The sequence below is a fragment of the Amblyomma maculatum genome, chromosome 3 (assembly GCF_055883805.1).
Source record: "Amblyomma maculatum isolate TAMU_Amacu chromosome 3, ASM5588380v1, whole genome shotgun sequence".
Classification (NCBI taxonomy): domain Eukaryota; kingdom Metazoa; phylum Arthropoda; class Arachnida; order Ixodida; family Ixodidae; genus Amblyomma; species Amblyomma maculatum.
In genome coordinates this window covers 34,931,049-34,955,806 of record NC_139346.1, presented here as the reverse complement: position 1 = coordinate 34,955,806, position 24,758 = coordinate 34,931,049, and the positions used below count along the sequence as shown (strand labels likewise).

The following is a 24,758-nucleotide window of genomic DNA, read 5'->3' as shown; positions in this document are numbered from 1 at the left end:
CGACCTCAAACGAGTCGCTAGCGACTCGTTTGGGTCTTTTCCTCCGTGACGAATCGTGTCGCGCTACCTCCGCGAGTCGCCAGTGTGAACCAGCCTTTAACGTAACGTGTTATTCCTGGTAGTAAAGTTGGTAGGAGAAGCCTGTCAGATTGAACCTTGCTTACACCAATGTATTGTAAATTTGGCATGCTTAACGTGAGATACCGATTTAGTATTTCCCGGTAGGGGTACACCCTCTTTCACTGGAGTTATCGAGAGGATATGTGGTGATTCAAAATTGCAAAACGTGGCGTGAATAAATCAGCCACGTAGTTTGGTCAGCAGCTCTCTCCACCGGGCGCCCGTAGAGTGACCAGAAAAGGGGGGAGGACATCTTGCAGCCTATGGTTTAACGCTTGTTATTTGGTTGCCTGGCACAGCTCAGGAGGTGGCGGTGCTCTTGCCTTGCCGGGGGGGGGGGGGGGGTATTGTGCGGACATTATCCCTAATGCCCTACTTGAGACCTTTGGCCTGCAGGCATCTCACTTCTGGATGTCAGGGGGAACCGGAGACCAGCCCAGCTGATGCGGCCTCTTCAGAGGACACCGATCAGGTGTAGCCCCTTTCGAGGCCTCTACCTGGCGGCTTACGAGCTCTTGTGATCGGAAAGCCAGCGGCGAAAAAGATCGAGACGGGAAGCAGGCGCCACTAACCCTTCTATTGTGATCGGGTGAGCTGCCCTCCCAAGCTAGAGCGGGGGAATCGCCCCGCGATGATTTGATTCAGTGATTCTTGAATTTAGGGGGGAGGGGGCGTTCTAGGGGGGGGGGGGTGAAGAGTGGGGTGCTTTGCCCCCCTATTGCTTCCTGAGCGCCCAACCTCGGCGCCGGTGAGACGCTATAGGGCAAAGCTGGAGTTTGCTCCGCGACGTTAGCGCTCGGTTTCCAGCCGAGCGGAACTACAAAACCTACGCGCATCTGCGCTGCGCGCGGCTGTCTGCGGAGTCTGCGCAGCCCGCTCGCTCGGGAGCGCGTGCTACAGGCAGCCGCACGTGCACGCGGACCGGGAGAAGGAGAGTGAGGACGAGGGGGGTGGTCGTGCGTCTGTGCGCGCAAAGCCGGCGCTCTTTGCCTGTGGTGTTTCTTATTTTTGCTTTTTTCTGTGCCCCGACTGACATAGAGGTTGGCTGGAGGCACGCTTTTTATCGGTGTTTTCGAAAATGAGAAATTATGATTAATTGATCGCCGCGGACATTGTTTTCAAAGAGCGTTTGTTGGCAGGCTCAGACAAAAAAAAAAAAAACATGAACGCGAATTCGGTACTCGAAGGCAGAGGCAAGCGACAGGTATTTTGAAGGACTTGAGGCGGCACCTCTTGATGTCTCTTCCATGTTGTTCAGAGAATGAAGGGTCCAGCTTTCTCGTTGAGAATTGATACGCGTGTACACAGCGACGAGTGCTCCGGGCGCTGGTTGGAGAGCTTCCTTTCCATTTACGACTGCTCACTTGAAAGAGGCCTATTCAACTCTTTGGGGACAGACGTTTTAGGCGATGATGCCGGCGCCGTGGTGCCTGCTTTCGGTGCGTTTAGGACGCGTTCCCTACAAAGGCACAAAGCATGCCGCCTTACCCTTTGGTTCCTGCTGACAGTGGTCAGGGGGAGTTCGCTGCTGTGGCGCTGCCATCGGAAATCAATGACTTTTCTACCTTTAACGATGCGAGGTTTCTTAACGACCTGGATCACTGACGAGAAGCCGAGGCATGCTATTTTTTCGGCAGTTTCCTCTCTCCGCGAGACGAAGAGCGAGGAAATGCCTGACGACTTTTCATGCAGGCGGAGATATCTCTCCAAGTAAACCTTTGTCTTCTTAATTCCACAGCTACGCTGTGCAATCCCTAGTTCAGTTATCTCCTCTAGCGAATGCGCAGTTTTGAGCTTCCGAAGCAGGATCGCGTATGAGGATAGAACGATTAACGTATCTGTTTTCCCTCTATAAGCGCCGAGTGATGGCATTAATGACATATATATGTTTCTTGAGGCCGACTTGGTTCCGCGATGGCTGCTGCGGCACCGCCAGTTACAAAACAGAGGTGCGAGATACGAGCGGTACGAGATACCTAAAAAAACAACCGACAACCATCGTTTCAACACGAAAGAGAGAAGAGAAAAAAACACTTTCACGAGTTTTGCGAAAAAGCGCGCCGTCACTTTTTCATTGCAGTTTTTTTTTTCTTTGCCCCCTTTGTTGGAGCGCGACGGCGGCCAGAATTCGGCCGGAGGAGGAGAGAAACAACCGAGCGCGCGCGCGCAAACACGTGCTGGAAAGCAGCGCGGAGCAGACGACAGCATGCTTTTCTATGCGGCGGGGAGCAGACGACGCGGCAGCACTGCGCGGAGGTTTTGACGGGGTCTCCATGGAGGGCGCTGACGCACAGAGCGGCGCAGCGCCCCCTGGCCAGGTTTTCCAATCCATACGCCATGCGCAACGCCCATAGGGGCGCCACTGAAAGCCGCGTAGCGGCGGTCGTTGGAATCGCAGGCGGGCCTCGTCCGGCAAGCATGGCTGAGGTGCGTGCGTGCGACCTGCCGTTTGTGCGCGTCCCGGACAGTTATTTCTGCGGTGACAGTGTGCGCAAGAGGATCGCACTATATAATAGTGGGCACGTGTCCGACGTCACGGCTGCCTGGGATGACATCATCTCCATAGGCGCCAAGTGCCTGCCGCAAACAAGTGTAAACAAGTTTGCATACGAAGTGGAGCTCATTGTGAGTATGCCGATTTCATTACAACGCCACGCTAATGCTTTCCTACGTTGACCCATGAACCAGTGGTCCCTCTGCTTAATGATACATGCTCGCTTCGCATACGTGCAATGTATTGCACAGTACAGTAGGTTGAGGGAGCGCCGCCGCACATATTGAACTCCGGTAATAAGCGTTGAACATTTTTATGCTTGCGCTTTACTATCGCCTGTACAGCGTGGATTTCACATATTTCATTGTTAAAAAGGCAAAGCGCGTCGACATTTCATGACAGAACGGGAGCGAGATATCAGTAGAGGCGATAGCTGAAAATCTGCCTCATATATTAGCTATCGGAGCATATTGCTCTCATATTTCATATTTATTTTATTATCACCACCCCCATTTTCATTCGTATCGCTCTTGCGCTGAAATGCAGATTTCAGCGCATTTTTTTATCAGCTTTAGTACCTTTAGCCTGAATAGCAAGCGCAGCGATGCCTTATTGTTTAAGTGTTCTTACCAGATTACTAGAACACTGGCTCTAGCTTTCAAATTATTTGCAGGACAAGTTTGAAGTGCATAATTCGCAAATATCGGTTCAATAACCCGCGCAGCGGCTCAGCGGTTTGAGAGCTCCGGCTCCTGAGCCGCAGTTGCCGTAACGAACCCGGCCGGCGCGACCGGGTTTCGGTGAAGGCGAAACGCAAAAGGCATTTATGTGCTGTGCGACGTCGATGCACGTCAAGGATCCCAATTGGTCGAAATTATCCCGCAGTCCTTAACTGGAGCAATCTCCTTTACTCAAAAACTTTTTTTTTTTTTTGCCGAGTGCCACACGGGGCTAGTGAAACTAAGTTGACGCAAGCTTTCTAAAGTGCATCCTTTCAAGTGTAATTTAATGCCTTTTTTTAGCAGGTGCCCGATTTCTCACTGGAAGATGCAAGATGCACATGCAAGGCAGGGAGGACGCTGTAAACACATTGCTGCTGTGGTGCAATATGTGAACAACAAAGAGCACAGTTCAAGGACAAATGACCCAAGGAAGTGGGGCAAGCCATCAGTAAAAAGCTTTGGTATTTATGAAAAGGGAGCCTGCCTTGAAAGCTTCTATGGGAAGCAAGTGGAAGAGGTGGTTTCACTGCCTCCAGCAGCCCCTAGCTCCTGCTCAAGATGCGACAGCTGTAGCCGCTCTACTCGACGGCCTTTGGGGAGAAAACTGCCCACTTCTCACTGCGATTAGCAATGAGCTCTCTCCTCAAATTTTACTAGAACGAACTGATGAAGCAACCGAGAACTTGGAACCAGTTGTAGAGGGAAACATGCGCACCTCGGCACTTTTCCGGTCAAGTGAAAACTGGACGCACACAGAAAAAGAAATAGACTTCTATATGTCAAATATTGTAGCCACTCCGAATCAGATACATCAAATAGAAGTAAAGACAAGAGAACCGGACAGAGATTTCGATTAATGGAGAAGTATGAGAGCCACTCGGATGTCTGCCAGCAGCCGGCCACACACTGTACTAAAACCCAGATGGGATCCCTCCGCCGTTGTTGAAGGGTTTTTGAAGCAGAAAAGATTCTGGTCCCCTGCCACAGCTTATGGAAGTGCCTTGGAGGCTGAGGCGATCAAATCTTTCAAAAAAGAGATGTGCACCGAAGTCTGTACTTGTGGGTTGTCAGTAATGCCCGAACAGCCGTGGTTGTGCTGCACACCCGACGGCATGATATTTCAAATATCAGGGCTGGCATTGCTTGAAGTGAAATGCCCTTATACGTGCAAGGACAAAAATATCATTGAATTCAGTGAACATACAAGTAACATCGCTTACTTAGTATATAAGGACTCTAGGCCTGAATTGAAAAGGACACATCAGTATTATACACAAATCCAGATATCTCTCTATGTTCTTGGAATGGAGAAGTGTTTCTTCTATGTTTACTCAAAGAAGCTGCAAATTCTTGTTGAAGTTGAAGTGAATGTGGACTTTCTCGAAGCATCTGTTCCACGGCTGGAAGCATTCTACTTTAAGTATTTCCTCCCAGCAATAACAAAAGCATCAGACCAAAGCGAGCAATAAGAAGCGAGAAGCATTAAATTTTATTCCTTAGGGTCTAAAAACATTGTTCACTAATGCATTGTCTCACTTACAACACATCTGCTACAAAGTATAACTAAAAAATCATACTTAATACGGCATGCATATTGTGACAAAGTGATAGCAGTGGTGAAATCAGTGATTTTAGCTCAAGGGTGGTCTTTTGCTTTGATAATTGGCTTCTGCAGATTCGCAAGCACCCCACACGTCTATTATTTTTCCCACATGAGGAACCAGGTCTGAAGACAGTTTTTCAGACAAAATCGTATATATTTTCATCCACTGGATGGACCTTTCCACATGTATTCGGGCACTTGCAACATTATATGTTGTCTTCACTTCTTCTCGAGTAAACGGTTGGTTAGGATGGGCAGAAACTGGCATTTAAGTTTTATGCCATGCTCTGCAAACTTGCTTCTAACCTGAGGAAACCCTTTATCTGCGAGCACAAGATCCCCAGCTTTGAAAACGTGCAAAATTCCAAGTCTGCAATAGTAAATGAATCTGTGGAACGGCCACCATAAGGTCTGGAAATGAAGCTTATGATGCCACCAGGCATGATGCCTATTAGAAACTTTATAGTAAAGCATCCTTTATAATTTGAGAACATGAGAACATGTTCATGCACACTGTTTGGTGTAGCACAGGCAACCTCTGTGCAGTCAATTATAACCTGGCAGTCCACGTAATGTGGCTTAAAGCTTTCTGGCATCATCATTTGGTTAGTTGATCGTGATGGCCAATATATAAGGGGCCTCAATTTTTCGTGTAAAACATTCAGAACTGAGAAAAAATGCCTGGAACAGGTTGATCTGTGTACCCCAAACAGTACTGCTAGAGAACAGTATGACAGGTTTAGTTTTATCTTCATCAAAAACGACAGAAGTTTGTTTGAAGCACTGACCACCTCTTCAGCTTTCTGTGCTTTAAAAGAATCAACAATGATTGCACGTAGCTTTTTTAAGACTGGGACTGAGACACCAGCAATCGATTTCAATATGTCTGTAGCTTTGTCTTGGCTGCAAGCATCTGATATCCTTGGAAATTTGCAGTGTTTGTTGATACCACCACATTCATCGGGTCACACGCAGTGTCTTTCAGCTCTTTTGTTGTGCCCCATGCAGCATCCTTGGTGCTTTTCTTCATAGGAAGCAAGGCCTAATGAATATTGACATCATTTGTTAATGTTCACAACTCTTCAAAAACAAGATAAATCTAGCTACTTATTTCTAGCATGCTAAATTTTGAAAATATGGTATTTTTACTGAAAGTAGTAAATTCCAATTAAGGAATGTACAAATCACACAAAAAGAATGCAGAATTTCTTCAAGAATAGCATAAAAACTATCAGAACCATGGGAAATAGTCACCCTTAATTTTAAATTGTACATGCGAGTATTTTCCCCTGAAATTATATGCATTAAATTCATGTCTAGTATACAATAGAAATATATAATCATGCAGTGTGAAACAATGATAAGAAATGAGTTACTTACTTGCGTCTCAGCATTGCAGCCTTGCATGCAGCAAAAGAACAGGTTTGGCATGTCAAGTTCTGTTTTCCATGGACAAGGGTCAGTTTGCATTCCAACCTGCACAATGAACAAACAAGGTGTGAAAACCCTGACAGTTTCTTCTTCTGTAATGAGCCACTAAAATGCAAATGAATCACAGCAATGTGATTACCTATGCCACCATGCGGCACTACAGCTATGATGCAGTACAACAAAATGCAAAATTAAAAGTAAGAATCACCTTGAAGATGTGATATATAATATATTATATATTGTGAAGGAGAACAAGCAGAGACGCGGCCGTTCTTTCGAACGCCCAGCTTTATTCTATCTTCATCGTCGTCTCCTTTTCTCCTGCACTGCTCACTTCGTCGTCGCCTAGTACATTACACTCGGCCACGACTGCGCTCGTCCCTAAATAGAGCACCACGGCATCGCAGACATCTAATCTGCTGCACATGGCGTTTTTCTTGGGCGCTGTCCTCCTGTGTAGCCATGATGATATTCGCACCAATAATCTTTGCTTATTGTCTGTTTCACCGATTGGCGCGTTGCTCTCTATGCGGGACTCTTTGGGCAGTTGCCGCTTGGGCCTTCTGCCGAGGCCTTGATGATAGTCATGCTCCTGAACTTTTCTCCAATGCCAGTTATTTGCTGTTGACTTGCTCTCCTTGCGCGGTATTCGATGCTTTTCCCTGATCTGGTACTGCCATCGTGAGGCATCCGCAGTGGTGACAAAAATTGAAGAAGCTTCACCACAATACTTCTTACTGCTGCCATCGTTTCCACCGGAAGCACCGCGCCATGCACAGCTTCCCTGAGTATGCCGGTAGGTGTGGTTCCTACCTTCCCGACGAACTTGCGCGGTAATCCCATCTCGCACACTGACATTGGCCGCAGTGAGGCCTTTTTTCCCTGGAATTGCTTCACATTCAACTTCCTACCCTTTCCGGATGCGGCGGAGTTTACGGGAGTGTTGTAACGCGGTGCGGTGGACAAAAATGTCCTCGCCAGTGTCAGTTCGGTTGATGAAGCCATAGCCGCCTACCACGTTAAACCATTTCACAGTCCCACTCATGCGCTCTCGGGAAACAGAGGCTTTCTTTGGGTGTTGCACCGCTTCTTGTTGGTGTTGCATGCGGTTAACCTCAATTTTAGGATGCTCGCCCACGGGCAGGTTAGAGGCGGTACGGCACGAGCGGAGCTGCACATTACCGTTTTCGATGTACAGAGCCACGTCCCCGGACATGAGGTAGTCTGCGCCCAAGATGAGGTCAGCCGGCAAGTCCACAAACACCGGGACGCCCACCAGGACCTTACTGCCAGCCTCAGTCCGGATGCAGATATCGACTGCACCGACGGGAACAGCGCTTCCCCCCAAGCCTTGCAGAGGAGACGAGGTCCATTGACTCATTGGGCCCGGTGCATGACGTTGAAGCAATGCCGTTCGCTGAGCACCGGTGTCAACAAGTGCTGTCAACTCGCCGATGCCGTCAACATGAACCAGCAGGAAGGGAAGAGGGTGGTTCTGGAATTGTATGCGTGGGCGGGCAGCATGAGGACAATCTTTGTACATGTGGCCCTGTTGTCCGCACGAAAAGCAACCGCGGCGTTGCTGTGGTGCTGCAGCAGATGTCCCGGCGGCAGCAAGGATCCCGCGACGACTGGCGGTGTCGTGCAAGGAGGCCGCTCGGTAGACAAAGACGGAAAGGCTGTCAGTGTCCAGTGTAGACATAATCGATGCGTGGGTGGCATCGTGAAGCCCGTCGACGATGTATTGTTTGGCTGCGGACGTGGGCCACTCGATGTTGCAGGCCTGAAGAAGACGGACCTTTTCATAAATGTAAAGGGCGACGTCTTCACCTGGAGTCTGGCGCCGCGCTCTCATCATCGTGAGTTTGGCGTCGTGCGCACTGGCCAGAGGCGTAAACGCAGCTAGGAGGGCAGAGGTCCAGGCCGGCCAAGTGGTGTAGCGGCGGCCTTCGTACTGGTGCCAGGCGCGGGCGGCATCACGGAGATGGTCTTCCGCGACGGCGAGCGTGGTGGCTGGGGACCAAGCGAAACGCCGGGCCGCAGCGTCGACAAGTTCAACCCATGCTTCGGCGTCATCAGAGAAGCCACGGAACTCCGGAAGCGGTACCGGTGGTACTGGGCACCCAGAGGACATCGAGACGCGGCCAAGCGCTGCGGCGAAAGTGGCGGTTACCTCCCGGAGGGTTGAGAGCACTTCGGGAAGGAGGGCCGCCAGAGTCGAATCCGCCGAGGAGGCATGGAAGCCGTTCTCTGGTGGAATAGGGGTCCCAGGCGCCGAATGTACTGGCCGTGTGACTGCCCGGCCGCTTCGAAGGAGGAGCGGCGGGTCGTGGAGGTCCGGGTCGGGCCCGACGTTCGTCGACTGCGCCATTGTGAAGGAGAACAAGCAGAGACACGGCCGTTCTTTCGAACGCCCAGCTTTATTCTATCTTCATCGTCGTCTCCTTTTCTCCTGCACTATATATATTGTAGTGTGGTAATCTTCATCGATATAACCACTGACATGCGTCGCGTGCTGCCGCTCTCAAGGACGAAGAAGTTGTTCGCTGCCTTGCTCTTTCGCCACGCCTGACGCTTCGCTGCGAGTCTCCCCTGAGCGGCTGGTATCATCTGGGTTCACCGAATAAACACACCCCTACAATTGGTGCAGGTGCTGCTGGGTACGTTCCCGTCCACCCTGGAACTAAGAAGCCGCACGTTACCCTCTGCTTCCAGCATGCCGGACGACACTGCCACGACATCGTCGCCCCTCCCAACCACCGTGCTGTGTTCTGGAGCTCTACGGCAGCGTGATCCGTGCTTCTTCAGTGGCACAGCCGACCAGGACGTCGACGATTGGTTGGCGGCATATGAGCGCGTCAGTAGCTACAACAGATGGGACGACGCTATCAAGCTAAGCAATGTAATCTTTTATCTGACTGACGTGGCGAACCTCTGGTTTCGCAACCATGAGGCAGACCTGCCATCTTGGTCTGCATTTAAAAAGAATTTTGCAGAAGTGTTCGGCCGCCCTGCAGTTCGCAAGCTCCGGGCAGAACAACGCTTGCGTGAGCGCACTCAGCAAGTCGATGAGTCGTTCACTAGTTATATAGAGGACATCGTGGACCTATGCAAGCGTGTCGATCCGCTAATGACTGAAGCGGATAAGATCGAGAACATCATGAAAGGCATCTCTGACGACGCGTGCCAAATGCTCTGGGTAAAAAATCCTGCCACGGTGAGTGACGTGATCAAGCTTTGCCAGAGCTACGACGTGCTTCGTAAGAAGCGCGCTTCTACCCGGCGGTCCGGTGTTAGAGACGACGCCATCTCTACACTTGCGCTGGGCGGTTCTACCCCATCAGAGGACAGCCCTTTACTTCAGCAAATCAAAGCCTTCGTTCGAGAAGAGGTCGCCCGCCAGCTATCGCTGGTCCCTCAGTTACAGGATAGTGGCCGCCTTGTTCCTGACATGGCTCCGTCTTTGGCCCCTACCATACGGCGTGCCGTTCAAGATCACATCGCTGACGTCCTTCCTCCCAGCTCCATGCTCCCGCCCAGCCCTGTGCTGCCGCCCAGCCCCGTGCCAGCGCAAGTAACGGCACCACTGACTTACGCCCAAGTTGCGGCCAGGCCGCTCATGCCATCAGCATCTCTTTCCTACCAGGCCGCTCCTTCCAACCTTCCTTCGCCTTTGCCTGGGTCTGCATTCCATGTCCCTATTCCAAGGGTACGCCAACGCCCTACGAACCCTTGGCGTACCGCGGACAACCGACCAATCTGCTACTCTTGCGGGCTGCCGGGCCATGTCGCACGCCTTTGCCGCCAACGCCTTCCACCTTCTCGACCTGAACTATGGAACTACTCCTACAATACAGACCAGCCCTCGCCGAGAAATCCGCCCAGTTCCGAATTTGTATCTCGTGACAATCAAACGTACACAACTCGCCGATCACCTTCCCCTCGTCGCCGTTCCCCGTCCCCACTCCGACGTTCTACCGGCACCGTTGAGGGAAACTAACAGTCGCAGTTCCCGGGGCAAGAACTGCGCTTGGTTCGAACTCTTCAAGTCCTCGGTGTTCTCCCACTAACGTAATTCAAGTGTTTGTCGACGGCGTCGCAGCACTCGCTCTAGTCGACACGGGCGCTGCCGTATCAGTCATCAGTGAAGCTCTTTGCCGTCGTCTTCGTAAGGTGACCACCGCACTTTCCGACTTTTCGCTTCGCACCGCCTCATCACAGCGCATTCATCCCTCAGCGGCGTGCACGGCCCGTGTTCTCATCGAAGACGTCTTATACACCATCGAGTTTATTGTACTGTCTCGCTGCTCACACGACATCATCCTGGGCTACGATTTCCTTTCCACTCATCATGCCGTTATTGACTGCGCCCGCGCGGAAGTTTCCTTTTTACCTCTTTGTGATACCGTCTTGTGTGACGTCCCTACCCGGCCTGCAAAACTCCTCGTCGCCAGTGACACAGACATTCCTCCATTTTCTGCTGCCCTCGTTCCACTCTCCTGTGAAAGCGTTATTAGTTCGACTGTCTTCTTCACACCTTCCGACGCCGCTTCACGCCATCCCTGCCTCCTGCTTCCATTTGCGGTCCTCAAGTTCGAAGATGGCCTTAGTGCAATGTACGTCTCAAATCCATTTTCGTGCCCGTCCGTCCTGCTACGCGGCGAATGTCTCGGTCGTATTGAAGAACTTGATCCCGCGCTTGTAAATACTCTTCCTGCAACGCCTACTTCATTAGACGTTAATGTGCTCAGCTCTTGCGATACAGCGACCGCTTCGACACCACCCGATGTTCTTCAACAAGCTATTGACGCAGATCTCCCAACCGCACAACGCGATCAACTCGCTGCTCTTCTACAGAACTTCACTTCTGCCTTCGACCTTCCTCACACTGCTCTGGGTCGCACGTCTGTCGTTACGCACGCAATCGACACTGGTACAAACGCACCTTTACGACAGCGTCCTTATCGCGTGTCGGCCTCTGAGCGCCAAGTCATTGCTGACAACGTGGACGACATGCTTCGCCGGGGCGTCATACAGCCATCTAACAGTCCATGGGCTTCTCCGGTTGTTTTGGTCACCAAGAAAGATGGTTCCATCCGGTTTTGCGTCGATTACCGTAGGCTTAACAAAATCACGCGCAAAGATGTCTATCCTTTGCCGCGAATCGACGACGCCTTGGACTGTTTACAGGGAGCCGAGTATTTCTCCTCTTTGGATTTGCGCTCCGGCTACTGGCAGGTACCGATGGCTGATAATGACCGCTCGAAAACTGCCTTTATAACACCGGATGGATTATACGAGTTCAACGTTATGCCCTTTGGCCTCTGCAATGCCCCGGCTACTTTCGAGCGCCTGATGGACACTGTTCTTCGTGGACTCAAGTGGCAGACCTGTCTTTGTTATCTGGACGACATCGTAGTTTTTTCTGCCGACTTTTCTTCTCACCTTCTCCGCCTAAAGGATGTCCTCACGTGTCTCGCCGGCGCTGGGCTTCAGTTGAATTTGAAGAAGTGCCACTTTGCCGCTCGAAAACTCACAATTTTAGGCCACGTAGTTTCTAAGGACGGCATTCTTCCCGACCCCACCAAACTTCGCGCAGTTGCAGAGTTCCCGAAGCCAACCTCCCTGAAGCAGCTTCGGAGCTTTATCGGCCTCTGCTCCTACTTTCGACGTTTCATCTTGAACTTCGCCTCTATCATCGCTCCTCTGACCCAGCTCCTTGCCGGCAGCTCCGATCTTTCCGCCTGGACTCCAGCCTGCGATAAAGCCTTCGACACTTTACGCCGCCTTTTGGTCTCGCCGCCCATTCTACGCCACTTTGATCCGGCTGCGCCTACGGAGATCCACACTGATGCCAGCGGTATTGGGCTTGGTGCCGTCCTTACCCAACGTAAGCCTGGTTACAGCGAGTATGTTGTGGCATACGCCAGCCGAACATTGACAAAGGCAGAATCTAATTATTCAGTCACAGAAAGGGAATGTTTGGCCATTATTTGGGCTATCGGAAAATTTCGTCCTTATGTGTATGGTCGACCGTTTTACGTTGTGACCGATCACCACGCTTTGTGCTGGCTTGCCTCTCTGAAAGACCCATCCGGTCGCCTTGCTCGCTGGGCTCTTCGTCTCCAGGAGTTTGACATTCATGTCATTTATCGATCAGGCCTGAAGCATACGGACGCGGATGCTCTTTCCCGCTCGCCATTGCCTAGAGATAATTCGTCTGACCACGTCTGTGCCTACGATTTGTCGACTCTTACAACTATCGACATGGCTACCGAGCAGCGGAATGACCCCTGGATCAATGCACTTTTGAATTTTCTCTCAAGTCCTACTCCCGGTCATTCATCCAAAGCGCTCGTCCGCCAAGCCCACCACTTCTCCATTCGTGACGGTCTTCTCTATCGCCGCAATTATTTGCTTGATGGACGGAAGTGGCTTCTAGTCATCCCGCGTCATCTCCGCGCCGACATTTGTGCTGCGTACCATGGTGACCCACAATGTGCTCACGGTGGCGTATTGAAAACCTACACGCGCCTACGTCTGCGATTTTACTGGCGTGGAATGTACCGCTTCGTAAGACATTTCGTGCGCGCTTGCGAATCTTGTCAACGCCGAAAAACTCCTCAGAAGTCCTCTGTTTCGTTGCAGCCGTTACCCTGCCCTGCTCGTCCGTTTGACCGCGTTGGCATAGATCTCTATGGCCCTCTTCCGACTACTCCTGCTGGAAACCGGTGGATTATTGTGGCAGTAGACCATCTGACTCGCTACACTGAAACATCACCGTTACCCTCTGCCTCTGCAAGAGACGTTGCTTTGTTCATTCTCAACAACTTGATTCTTCGCCACGGGACTCCGAAGGAACTGCTCAGTGACCGCGGACGCGTTTTCTTGTGCGACGCTCTCGAGGCCCTACTGAAAGAATGTCGCATCATTCATCGCACCGCTACTTCTTACCACCCTCAGACGAATGGCCTGACAGAACGCTTCAACCGTACTCTGAGTGACATGCTGGCCATGTACGTCAACGACGCTCATTCCAACTGGGACCACGTTCTTCCCTTCGTAACCTACGCGTACAACACTGCGATACAGACCACCACTGGATTCTCTCCCTTTTTTCTTCTTTACGGGCGCGAGCCAACCTGCACAATGGACGCGCTTTTTCCCTACCGCCCTGATGTTTCTGAATCGACGCCACTCTCGGACGCCGCCCAGTATGCAGAAGAATGCCGTCAGCTCGCTCGTTCACTCACAAAGGAAAATCAGTGGCAACAAAAACACCATCGTGACACTGGTGAGGCGCCTTCATATGCGCCCAACTCCCTGGTGTGGCTCTGGGTTCCTGCCACAACCGCCGGCCTGTCAAAGAAGCTTCTTGCTCGGTATCACGGTCCATACCGAGTCCTTCAAAAAACATCTCCTGTGAACTACGTAGTTGAGCCCGTTACGCCATCTGCGGACTTGCGTCGCCGTGGACGCGAAATAGTTCATGTGGACCGAATCAAGCCCTACTACGATCCGTCTGTCCTTTCGGCACCATGAGTCGCCAGGATGGCTCCTTCTCTGCCCGGGGGGAAACTGTAGTGTGGTAATCTTCATCGATATAACCACTGACATGCGTCGCGTGCTGCCGCTCTAAAGGACGAAGAAGTTGTTCGCTGCCTTGCTCTTTCGCCACGCCTGACGCTTCGCTGCGAGTCTCCCCTGAGCGGCTGGTATCATCTGGGTTCACCGAATAAACACACCCCTACAATATATATATATATATATATATATATATAGGGATAATGTGAATGGTGACGTAAAGGTAGAATGCAACTAATCAATTCAGGTAAAGATAGCTCTGCTATATTTTCATTTACCTTTGTTATCTTTGTTCTTGGCAAAACTCATAACTCACTGCTTGAACAATGGTACGTGTCGCTCATTTCTTATGCTGAGCAAAAAACTGATGCCACATCATAATTTACATTTGGTTCATGCACAGTATTTTCTGTTTCAGCTGGAAATGATAGCTACAAAGTTGCATCAGCACTGAAACTACTCAAAGAATTGGCATGTAAATTTGGTGTATGACCAGCTGAGAGCTACTGTGTAGCAGTAATAATGATTTTTGCTGACTTTGATAGCTTTTGAAAGGAAACAAATGTCACAGACCCATGTTTGTTGACATTTCAAAATAACCACTGATCAATATTAGCCATGAAGCAACTGTACATACACTTGTCTTTTCTGGCTCTGTATTGTAGTCAGCCACAACATCTTCAAGGGGTGTGATGTCTGAAGGAACACTGCTCTCCTTTTGCTGACGTGCACATAACCTGCAATCATAAGATCTCAAAATGCATTGCTTGTACTGGCCTCATCAGTTCAAATACGTTTATTTATGTGCAATACATGATGTGCTTTTCTGAATACACACATTTAGCCTATTTTATTCTCTGCCTTTGCTTGCATGATGCACAATAAGGTCGCTCAGCTGAATACCAACCACAGTGAAATTAAGCTTCTATTTCCTTATTATATAGTCAAACGATCTGTTAGATGGTAACAAAAAGAAGAGTATGAAATGAATATAAAAGGCAGGAGTAGTTTGCAATCTTGCATGCTTAGAAATAGTCTCTAATGGTCTGATATGTTCTTTTTTGAAATTCGATGGCAGTGCACCTAAAGCTCTGAATAGGCTTGTCACCAACTGCTTTCATTACATTAAGCAAATAGCAAAAGTGAGCTAACAGTGCCATCACACGATACTTAAGACCTTCATAGAACCCATTTCGCACAATTACTCCTGCCTACAAGGTCTTGAAACAAATAAGAGAAACAAACAAAGCTTTAAGAGCAACCATCGTGCTGCTGCTCTGCCTCAGTTGTCTCATGTCAGCCAGTGGAAAACACCTACCGTTAACTTTAATTTTACCTTTGACACCTTTCCGAACTGCTAGGCTGTACACAGTTGGAAATATTCTGGGAACGTACGCAGGACTTCTGGGATCATTTGATCTTTCGCCGTTCAGAAAGTGCTTGCTGCAGATCCTGCTGTTTTTCGTAGGCTCCCAGGGGCTCCCATCCTCTCTAAATGATCGATTAGATTACAGAAAGGTGCAAAAATTAAGAAATTTAAAAGGGTACATAATAATAGTGCAAAAGCAAATGCATGATACTAAATATTACCTTTAAGAACTCGGGCTAGTCCGAGTTCTTTGGGACATTGAACCCCATAAACTGTCTCCACTTTGTAAATGATTTCAATGTAGCGCACCCTTTAAAGGCAATATTTAGTATCATGCTTGCCATTTGCATTTGAGGCACTCTGTAGTGCAGCGCTCTGGATAATTTCGACCAGTTGTGGCTCTTTAACGTGCACTGACATCGCATGGAGTACATGAGCCTCCTAGCATTTCGTCTACGTCGAAATGTGATCATCGCCACGGCTGCGATCGAACCCGCGTCTTTCGGGCCAGCATGCCGGGTATCGTAATCACATGAGGCACAGTGGGGCTTTCAAAGTAGAGTTGCCATCACAACGAAGCAACATGAACATAATTCACCCATTTCATACGAAAAATAAAAATAAAATCGGCGCGTGGTAGCCCCTCTAAAAATTAGAAAACAAAAATTGAAGGTATCAGAAACGTTTACAACTTCACCGTGACCACTACGCATAACCCCCCCCCCCCCCCTCCCCAGCCGGATAAAAATATGTTTAAACTGAATGCAGCAGTGTTTCGAAGGTCAGGCTATTTAGATTACCGCGAATTGTTATGCTACAACGAAGCTGGATGCGTTGTCAAGTCAAAAACCTTTAATGATCAGATGCAAAAGGTTAGAACGGCATGCGGATAGCTGAGGTGAGCGTTCACCGAAAATTTATGTTGTTATTCCGTGCCATCGATAGGCAGAGCAGGAACCTGTTCCATGCAAGGCATGGGTGATCGCGTGATGCTTTTTTAAGGCGCACAATCCTTTTTTTTCTTCTTTTGCACAAGAAGCATTTTGTTCAAAGCTTTCAAACGCAATGAGCAATTCACAGCTTCGCTCTGCGTTCTCTGGCTTGGCGTTTCGCGATTTAAACAGGGGAGCATTCGCGGAAGGTGTAGTGACAAGCAGAAAGGACTGAAAGCATAGTAATCGATACAACACTGCAGTAAACAAAGCGCGATTGCTTACCTTCTGCGTCGAACGGCCGCGATCCACCGACGCCGTCGTTCTTGCTCGTGAGGCCGCACTGGAAACGTATAGAAGCGCGTTCCTGGCGAGTTTTTATATGTGTTCGAACAGCCAACTACACAGCAGTTGTTTCTGGATATTGCTGAAGGTTGACAGCAGCGTGAAATCGGCTAAATCACGATCAAAGACGCAAACACGACCGCGCGCGCATAGACTCGGACGGGAGCAACGCTTGACCGAGCCCGCCTACTTTTTGGGGCTTTGACGACAGGCGGCGCTGGCGCTGGCCAGCCGCTGCTGTTGCATTGTGGGTAATTGAGGCGTACTCGGCCATTTCTGTGTCCACGGAACGAACAGGGTGAACGTACGTATCAGTTGCTGTCGTGCGGTTCTACAAACAGTGGCATCCGCAGCTACATGTTGTTTATTAAACTATTGTAGACTGTAATAGACACGTGCACAGTGAAAATAACTGAAGCTGAAGAGCTGCGCAAACGACCCCGGCATTTTAAGGCTCCGGAAGTACACACGAACAACTCCACTCGAACGAGACAACTCACCGAGATGCGACGTCACGTATGGCTGGCACGGCTCAACCGCACAAGTATAATGAAATATGAGAAATGAATGTCAAAATTGGCTGGACTGGAATCTTCCGGATGTGCCCTAGCAGCCAGCTCTTGTCACTATCCGTGCACGACTGTTCTTCACGAACTCGGAAGACACATTCCCGGTAAAAGAGCTGCGCGGCAATGTATCGCCTCCAGTTATGCGCATGCCTGCAGCGCGCCGCCAACACCTCCTCGTCGTGTTCTGCTGCAATAAAATTCTTCAGAGAGGGCTCGCTAAACCTTGTGTTTGCCGTACTTGCCTCATTCGATAAGTCGGATGTTCGCATCGTCTGTGTCCGCTGCTAATCAAAGCAGACCGCGTCCAGATTCGGCGATGGAGCGTAGGCGGGCAGAGTTGTTTTGCAGAAGGTTTGAAGAACTTTATAAACTTATTTATCTCTAATAATAAATCAAGTTTAGCTTAGCCAAAACTGCGCTGTATTTCAAGAGTTTTGTTGCAAAAAGTTATTTCGAGCCCGCAAGGCAATGAGGTGGCGCCACCGGTGTCATCGCTGTGGCCTGTGGCAGCGGTTTCTCTTGCTTCCTTACCGCCACAGACGATGCAAACATCCGACTTCTTCTGATCGATTAAGGCAAGTACACCAAACAAGTTTTGTATAAAAGATACTGACTACCAAACGCCATTTCTATGCAGAATATCAGCTACAAAAACTCAGCGGTTTAGCTGGTATAAACATTGGACGGCATGCACGTAATTGCACAAAGAGAGAGTTCGTCTGCTTCAACCGCGGCTCTAGACCCAGCCGCTTGTAACGTAGTTGCGTTCTTCGAGTGGTCAGTAGGCTTGCGATTGGTTTCTTGTGACGAAGCTCGTCCGTAGGACAAGGAATTCAAGAATGTCGCACATATTTATCGTGGGCATAGGCCAACGCTTACCGCACAGTTGCGCATATCGACTGCACACGGGTCGGTACCAAAGTTTTGTTTCGTACAGGTCTCTGTCCGCATCGCGCACACTTGGCCGATAAATCGAACTGTCACTCATGATACCGATTGAGTCTTCATAATAACGGTGCTGGCATGAAGCAGAGTGACAGAGCAAACGGACGCGCACGAACAGCTAAGCTAACCGCCGCCCCGTACTAGTACTAGTCAGAACAGGACGCAAAGATGGCGTCGGCTGCATACTGACGTCAGTGGCGACGTCACGTGAATACTCCCTATATGATACACCTGGAACGGAGGATACAAAGTAATCTAGGTTTTAAGATTAGGTGGAAAGGCAGTTGAGCAGCGCCTCCCCGGTTTGATGTATGCAAACGATATTGTGCTGCTAGCTGAGGGTCTGGAAGAATTGCAAACTCCAGTTAAGTATTGCGGAGACGAAGGGGATGCTCTAGGCTTCAGTTTTAGTGCAGTTAAATCGGGTCTGATGATTTTTAACGGCTCAACTGATCAGGGTCTTAAAATACAAGGCCATGAAATACCCAGAGTAGAAGAATATAAATATTTGAGGGTATGGGTAAACGAAGGATTGGCATACATTAGAAAGCATGAGAAATCACTTAAGGCCAAAGGGCGAAGAAATGCCGGGATAATGAAGCATAGGGCATTGTGGGGATACAACAGGTATGAGGTTTTGAGGGGTATTTCGAAAGGAATTATGGTGCCCGGACTTACTTTCGGAAATGCGGTTTTGTGCCTAAACTCAGAGGTACAGTCGACATTAGAAACAAATCAGAGAGCCGTTGGACGATTAGCACTAGGTGCCCACGGCAAAACCACAAGTGAGACGGTACAGGGAGATATAGGCTGGGCATCTTTCGAAGTACGGGAAGCTTAGAGTAAAGTATTATATGAGGAACGCCTGAGGAAATTGGACAGTAACAGATGGGCAGCTAAAGTATTTAGATATCTATGCTTAAAAAGCGTTAACTCACAATGGAGGAAAAGAACTAGGAAAAAAACTAGTAAGTATGCTAGTCACAAAGACGGAGAAATAAAGAGCGTTAAGCAACAGGTGAAAAACAGAAGGTAAAAATTGGATAAATTCGATGGAAAAGAAACAGAGTGTGAAATTATACCGAAAGTGGAAAAGGCAGATCAGGAAGGAAGCTTTCTTTGATAACTCAAGAGGCAGTGCCCTACTTTTTGAAGCTAGATCAGGGTGCCTTAGAACACGCAGCTACAAAAAGAAATTTAACAATGAAGATCCATCGGAGGGAACAGTTCGTCACGTGGCGGCAATTAGGGGTCCCGCCAACAAGTCGATGAACGGACAATGGAGTAGAAGCTACCAAATTCCGGTCGTTCAATCCTCGCTACAGAGAGCGAGCGTGCATTCTTTCCTTTCTTTCCGTAGTGAGCTACGAGGACAGCTTCGGCTCAGGCCTCGCGGAATGCAGCCTGGTGACACCTGGACGGATATGCCAGCCCCAGGTGCGCACGCGCATGGAGACAAGCGGCTGATGCCAGCTACGCCGTCTAGACGACCACCTCCTCACCCTCAAGCCAGAACCCGACAGAGGGGCGTGTCAACCAACGCGAACCGTGTTGGGGCGTGTGTGTGAGAGTGCGGGAAAGTGATGTGACAGAGACATTCCCTCATAAACTGTCCTGCCTTCAACTAGGGGACATAGAGAATCAGCCCTATGAAAACGGACGAAGTGTGTGTTGAGTGTCATAGAACGCAGACTGCTGCTCCAGCCAGTCTCCCACGAAAAACGCTACCATGTAAATTTTGTACATAAAGTTTTCCCATCTCACTTCAAAGTCCGGTTACCACGCCTCGCCGTTATTCCTGCTCCGACAAATAACCGGGCCTGCACCTCGCAACCTGGGTCACGACACCGTCCTATTTACAATAGTGCCAATGTTCGCAGCCTTCAAACCGACCTTGTAAACATTGAATATAAGCGGTTAATGCCTTTGAATGTCAAATATTTTGTTCTTTTCTTTCCACCGGCACAGTTCTTACCCAGCACCTGTCTATATGCTTTGCGCTCCGTTAATTTCTCCAATATCATCATGTAAGTACCTAGGAATCAATATCTCACAGCATCTTTCCTGGTCCGCCCATATCACACCTATAACTAGCGAGGCTAATCGTGTCCTGTCTTTCTTACGACGTAGTTTGTCATTAGCCTCTTCGTCTGTCAAATCTCTCGCCTATGTAACTTCGGTTAGTCCTAAGCTAGAATATGCACGCGCAGTTTGGGACCCTCACATTTCTTATCTGACTAAAGCACTTGAATCAGTTCAAAACAGCGCTGTTAGATTAATCGACTCATATTACTCATACTTCACTTCAATACCTTAAGGACCCTCATTAGAGGGTATTACGTAAGAGGTGGGGCGCACAGAAAGGGAAAACAGAATTGGTAACAGATATGTGTAAGTAAGCAATACAAATACAAGGATGAGAGGAGGAGGAGAAAAGGAGGGCGGAAGGCAGGGATGCTAACCAGAAAGAATGCATTACGGTTGGCTACCCTGCAGGGGGAAGGGGAATGGTGGATTAAAGGGGGAGGGTAGAAGAGAGGAGGTGCGAAAGTCGCAATCTGTCAATCAGATTGACTTTCGCACCTCCTCTGTGACGCCGCCAGTTGGGCAGAACTGGTGGCGTCGTCCGCCTGGTTATTTCCTGCAATGCCACAGTGTCCTGGCAACCACTGGTAGATGATGTTGGGGCCTTTGGATATTGCGGCGTAGTGCAGCGTGCGGATATCTGTAATTAGTTATTCATTTGTGCCGTGGTAAGTGCCGCTTGCATGCCTTGAAGGGCTGCTTTTGAGTCAGAGAAAGCTGACCATTCTTGGGGGAGTTCCCGGCTGATGTATTCGACTGCGGCCCGTAGGGCAGCTATTTCTGTGCCAGTCGAAGAGGTGAGATGTGCAGTCTTTAGCTTTATCAAGACGAACCTTGCCGGTACTACCACTGACCCCGCGGAGCTGGCTGACGTAAGTGAGCCATCCGTGTACACATGTATTCGGTGATTGCCCTTAGAGTGAAGGTGATTCAGCGTCATTTTTTGCAAGGCAAGCATTGGTAGCCCAGCTTTCTTCTTTATGCCAGGAATCAGTAGGTGAACCTGAGGTTCATGTTGGCTCCATATGGGTGCGCACGGTCTTGAAGCAGGGGTGAACTGCGAGGGAAGATAAGTGCGGTGAGCTTCAATGGTTTTGGAAAAGGCAGTACATTGACTAGTTGCTGAGATATTTGCAGATGGTGACTGGGAACTCGTGCGAGGTGTATAAGGTGTGTTCCCAGGGTTTCGACAGCAATATAGGTAGTGACAGGATGTTCCCCGGCTAGAAGAGCAGTTGCTGCCGTTGAGGTGCATTTAGGCAAACCCAGGAAGATGCTCTCCCACACTTTGGAGAGTCCAAATGTCCGTCTTCGTGATGTTGTTGAATGTCGGAAGGCTGTACAGCATGTACCCCATAAACAATGATCGATAAAGGTGTAGCATCGAGTGCACTGGTGCGCCCCATAACTTTCCCCAGAGGAAGGAGAGAACATAGACAACGGCAAGTAGTCTCTTTTACATGTCATTCGGATGTGGGCTGCACGAGAGATTCCTGTGGATAACAACTCCTAGGAAGCTATGGCTTTTTTTCACAAGGAAGGGCTTTCCAGTTTATAGATATGGTGTAGTGTGACATTGGTTTTCGTGTGAAGGCCACAAGAGAGCATTTCTCACTTGATTTGCTAAGGCCCTGCAAATGTAGGTATTTGAAGTCAGGCACGGACTTGGGGACGAGTCACACTTGATGCCCAAATGCAGATATTATCAGCATAAATAGACATCTGAGCAGATTGTGGCAGCAAATCGACCAGGCCGATGAGAGCAAGGTTGAACAGGGTTGGGCTCAACACCTCAGCCTGCGGGACTCCGCGTGAGCACCGGTGTAAAGAGGTTGGTCCGTCCTGAGTCTAAATAAAAAGCGACCTCTCTGATAAATAGCTGCGTATCCAGCAGAACCCCAGGTGGTCGAAATTTCCGGAGTCCTCCACTACGGCGTCTCTCATAGCCTGAGTCGCTTTGGGACGTTAAACCCCACAAACCAAACCAAACCAACATACGGCCTCCAATCTCAGCGGTTTGCAATGCTTCCATAATAGCCTGATGTGTAATGTCGTCGTAGGCACCCTTAATGTCCAAAAACAACGCCGCAGTCAACCTTTTCAATTTTTTTTGCACATGAACGGATGTGACCAGGTCAACTACGTTGTCGATGAATGAATGGCCACGTCGAAAACCAGACATAAAGCCTGGATACACTTGGTATCTCTCCAAGTACCACTCAATGCGCGTGGCAGCATTCTTTCCATAACTTTGCCGACACAGCTGGCAAAGTGCTATCGGACGATATGATGAAAGCTCGAGAGGTGATTTCCAGAGTTTCAGCAGTGGAATGAGCCGGCTGATCTTCCAGTCATCGGGAACTGTGCCGTCGCACCAAGACTTGTTGTAAAGGTCCAAAAGAGCCTGACGAACCTCCTGGCCAAGGTTGGTAAGCGCGGTGTACGTCACACCGTCGGGCCCCGGCGATGACGATCGTCTGCAACAAGCTAGCGCGGCATCGAGTTCTTCTAAAGAAAATAACAGATCGATACGGGAATCCCTAGATGATGGAACATCACAGCAATGCTCCGCTGCCGTTGGGTTTGGGAGGCCAGTCATCTTTGCACGGAATTCTTCGGCTGAATCCACCTCGCTGCGTCGCTGGTGCAGCGCGAGGGATTTGAACGGGTAGCGCTGTTGAGGGGATATTCGGAGGACACGAATCACCTTCAAAACTTGTGACAAGGACTTCCATGGATTCAGTGTTGCGCAAAAAGTCTGCCAGTGTTGACTGTCAAGTGTCTGAACTCTGCGCTGTATCTTCTCTTGTATGCGCCTGGCATACCGAAGGTCTAGGTGCGACTTCGTGCGACGGTATCTGCGCTCTGCTCGACGCCGTAGCGATCGCAGTCACTGTAATTCAGTATCAAGATGGGTGTAGTCTTCCACAGAGTTGAAGAAGCGGGTCGCTCTTTCCATAGCCTCCTTAATCTTTCCTTCGATACCCGTGTAAAAGCCTTCAACGCGATCATCTTCCATAATTTTCTTCAAAACTTTCCAGTCAATGAAGCGCATACGGGGTGCTGAGGAAGATGTGACATGGTCGGTAATGGTAAGGTAGGTCGGGATGTGGTCGTTGCCATGGGTTTCAATATCTGAAAACCAACGGACGGGTGTTGTAACGCATTCCGAAACGATAGTCAAGTCCAGGCAGCTGCTATAATTCACTCCTCTAATATACGTCGGGAATCCGTCATTAAGGCATTGAAGGTTATGGTCCGAGACGAAGGAAACGAGCTCTCTGCCCCTGATGTTCATCCTAACACCTACCCACAAACGGTGATGGGCATTGAAACCTCCTGTGATAATCCATGGACCACTTGTGACTCCCATCAGATTTTGACACTCTCACAGTGTCACACAGCCACAAGTGTAAATGTCAAGGCGCGGCTCTTCACGGTCATGCCGACATACTGGTTATCATTGTTCGGAGGAACTGGATGAAGCACGCATATTAGTTCACGTCAGATATATACCATAACTTTACTAGTTCTGGTGCACACATGCGAAGAAAATGCCTCGTAACCAGATATTCGCAAATTTTTCGATATGTTCGGTTCACAAATAACGAGTACAAATACAAATACAAGATTTTCACTAAGCAAGTACACGCGCGATTCTTTCAAGAAATAAAGATGGGCATGTGATAGCAGCAAGTTCTCGGGGAAGGCCGTTCCAGTCGTTGGCAGTCCGGGGGAAGAATTATGAAGAAGATGTAGTGGTGCGAGCGCGAGGTCGTGCCACTTGCTTCTAATGACCGGTGCGGAGGGAGATACGTGGTGGGAGTGCGCAGATGTAAGGTTCTTGTCGTAGCTCGGAGTGAAAAAACTTGTGAAACGAACAAACTAGCAATGTAGCGACAATGAGCAAGAGTAGGCAGGTTGGACTGTGATTTTAAGGATGATATGCTGATATTAAAAGATTACGATGAATGAATGTATCTAGTAGCTCGGTTGACTCTAGTGTGACTACCATATGACATCAAGAGCTAACCTTCCTGACCTCGAGCTGCGATGCAAAATCTTGACTACCCCTCAAAAATTGTATCACTTATTTCTCGCGGATTTAAAACCGGCTCCCCATGTTTCCCTTCTCACCAGCCACGTCAAAGCCGTTTACTCCCTTCGCGCACGTACCACTGTGCACCTGCACTCTTTCTTTGCCCAGACTGCAATCGACTGAAATGGCCTGCCTGTTGACGCCGCACTCCACTTCAGCACCGTCCATTTTAGAAACTCCATCGAAAATATTCTGTCAAACCAATGTCTTTAGTTCAAGTTTATTTTGTGTACTGTGGTTTCCCTCATGTAATACCCTTGTATAGGGGCATTTGAGGTGTAGAATAAATAAATAAATACGCCTTACCTAAATTGGCGACAAACAGAAGTAAACAAGTTGCGACAATAAAGGACTTTACAGCGTGCAACCGTGCGTGCAAGCTTTCGCGACAAACAAGGTTTAAACCGGAGCTAAACCACAGAATATTTTTTTATTTTTCACTGCTCTCATGGAGTCCGCA

General features: G+C 49.2%; 1 protein-coding gene, 1 long non-coding RNA gene and 1 pseudogene across 3 annotated transcripts; 1 reads left to right on the top strand and 2 right to left on the bottom strand.

The window, feature by feature from the left end:
* Nucleotides 1-2,503: 2,503 nt before the first annotated feature.
* On the top strand, nt 2,504-4,830 carry LOC146194497 (uncharacterized). 2 transcript variants are annotated; one of them, XR_014705455.1, is made up of 2 exons: nt 2,504-2,745; nt 3,640-4,830. It is a non-coding gene; the product is annotated as an uncharacterized LOC146194497 (long non-coding RNA). The 2 variants fall into 2 exon arrangements; XR_014705454.1 differs by having other exon boundaries at nt 3,637-4,830.
* A 384-nt stretch (nt 4,831-5,214) lies between these two features.
* On the bottom strand, nt 5,215-7,213 carry LOC146194496 (uncharacterized; annotated as a pseudogene).
* Nucleotides 7,214-7,277: 64 nt separating this feature from the next.
* On the bottom strand, nt 7,278-8,225 carry LOC146194495 (uncharacterized). Its single transcript, XM_084596575.1, has one exon. The coding sequence runs from the start codon at nt 8,223-8,225 to the stop codon at nt 7,278-7,280; it is 948 nt and encodes a 315-aa protein (XP_084452701.1).
* Nucleotides 8,226-24,758: the final 16,533 nt, after the last annotated feature.

Excerpts from the sequence above, each read along its gene's own strand:
- LOC146194495 (XM_084596575.1), bottom strand. The coding sequence starts at position 8,225 with ATGAGAGCGCGGCGCCAGACTCCAGGTGAAGACGTCGCCCTTTACATT.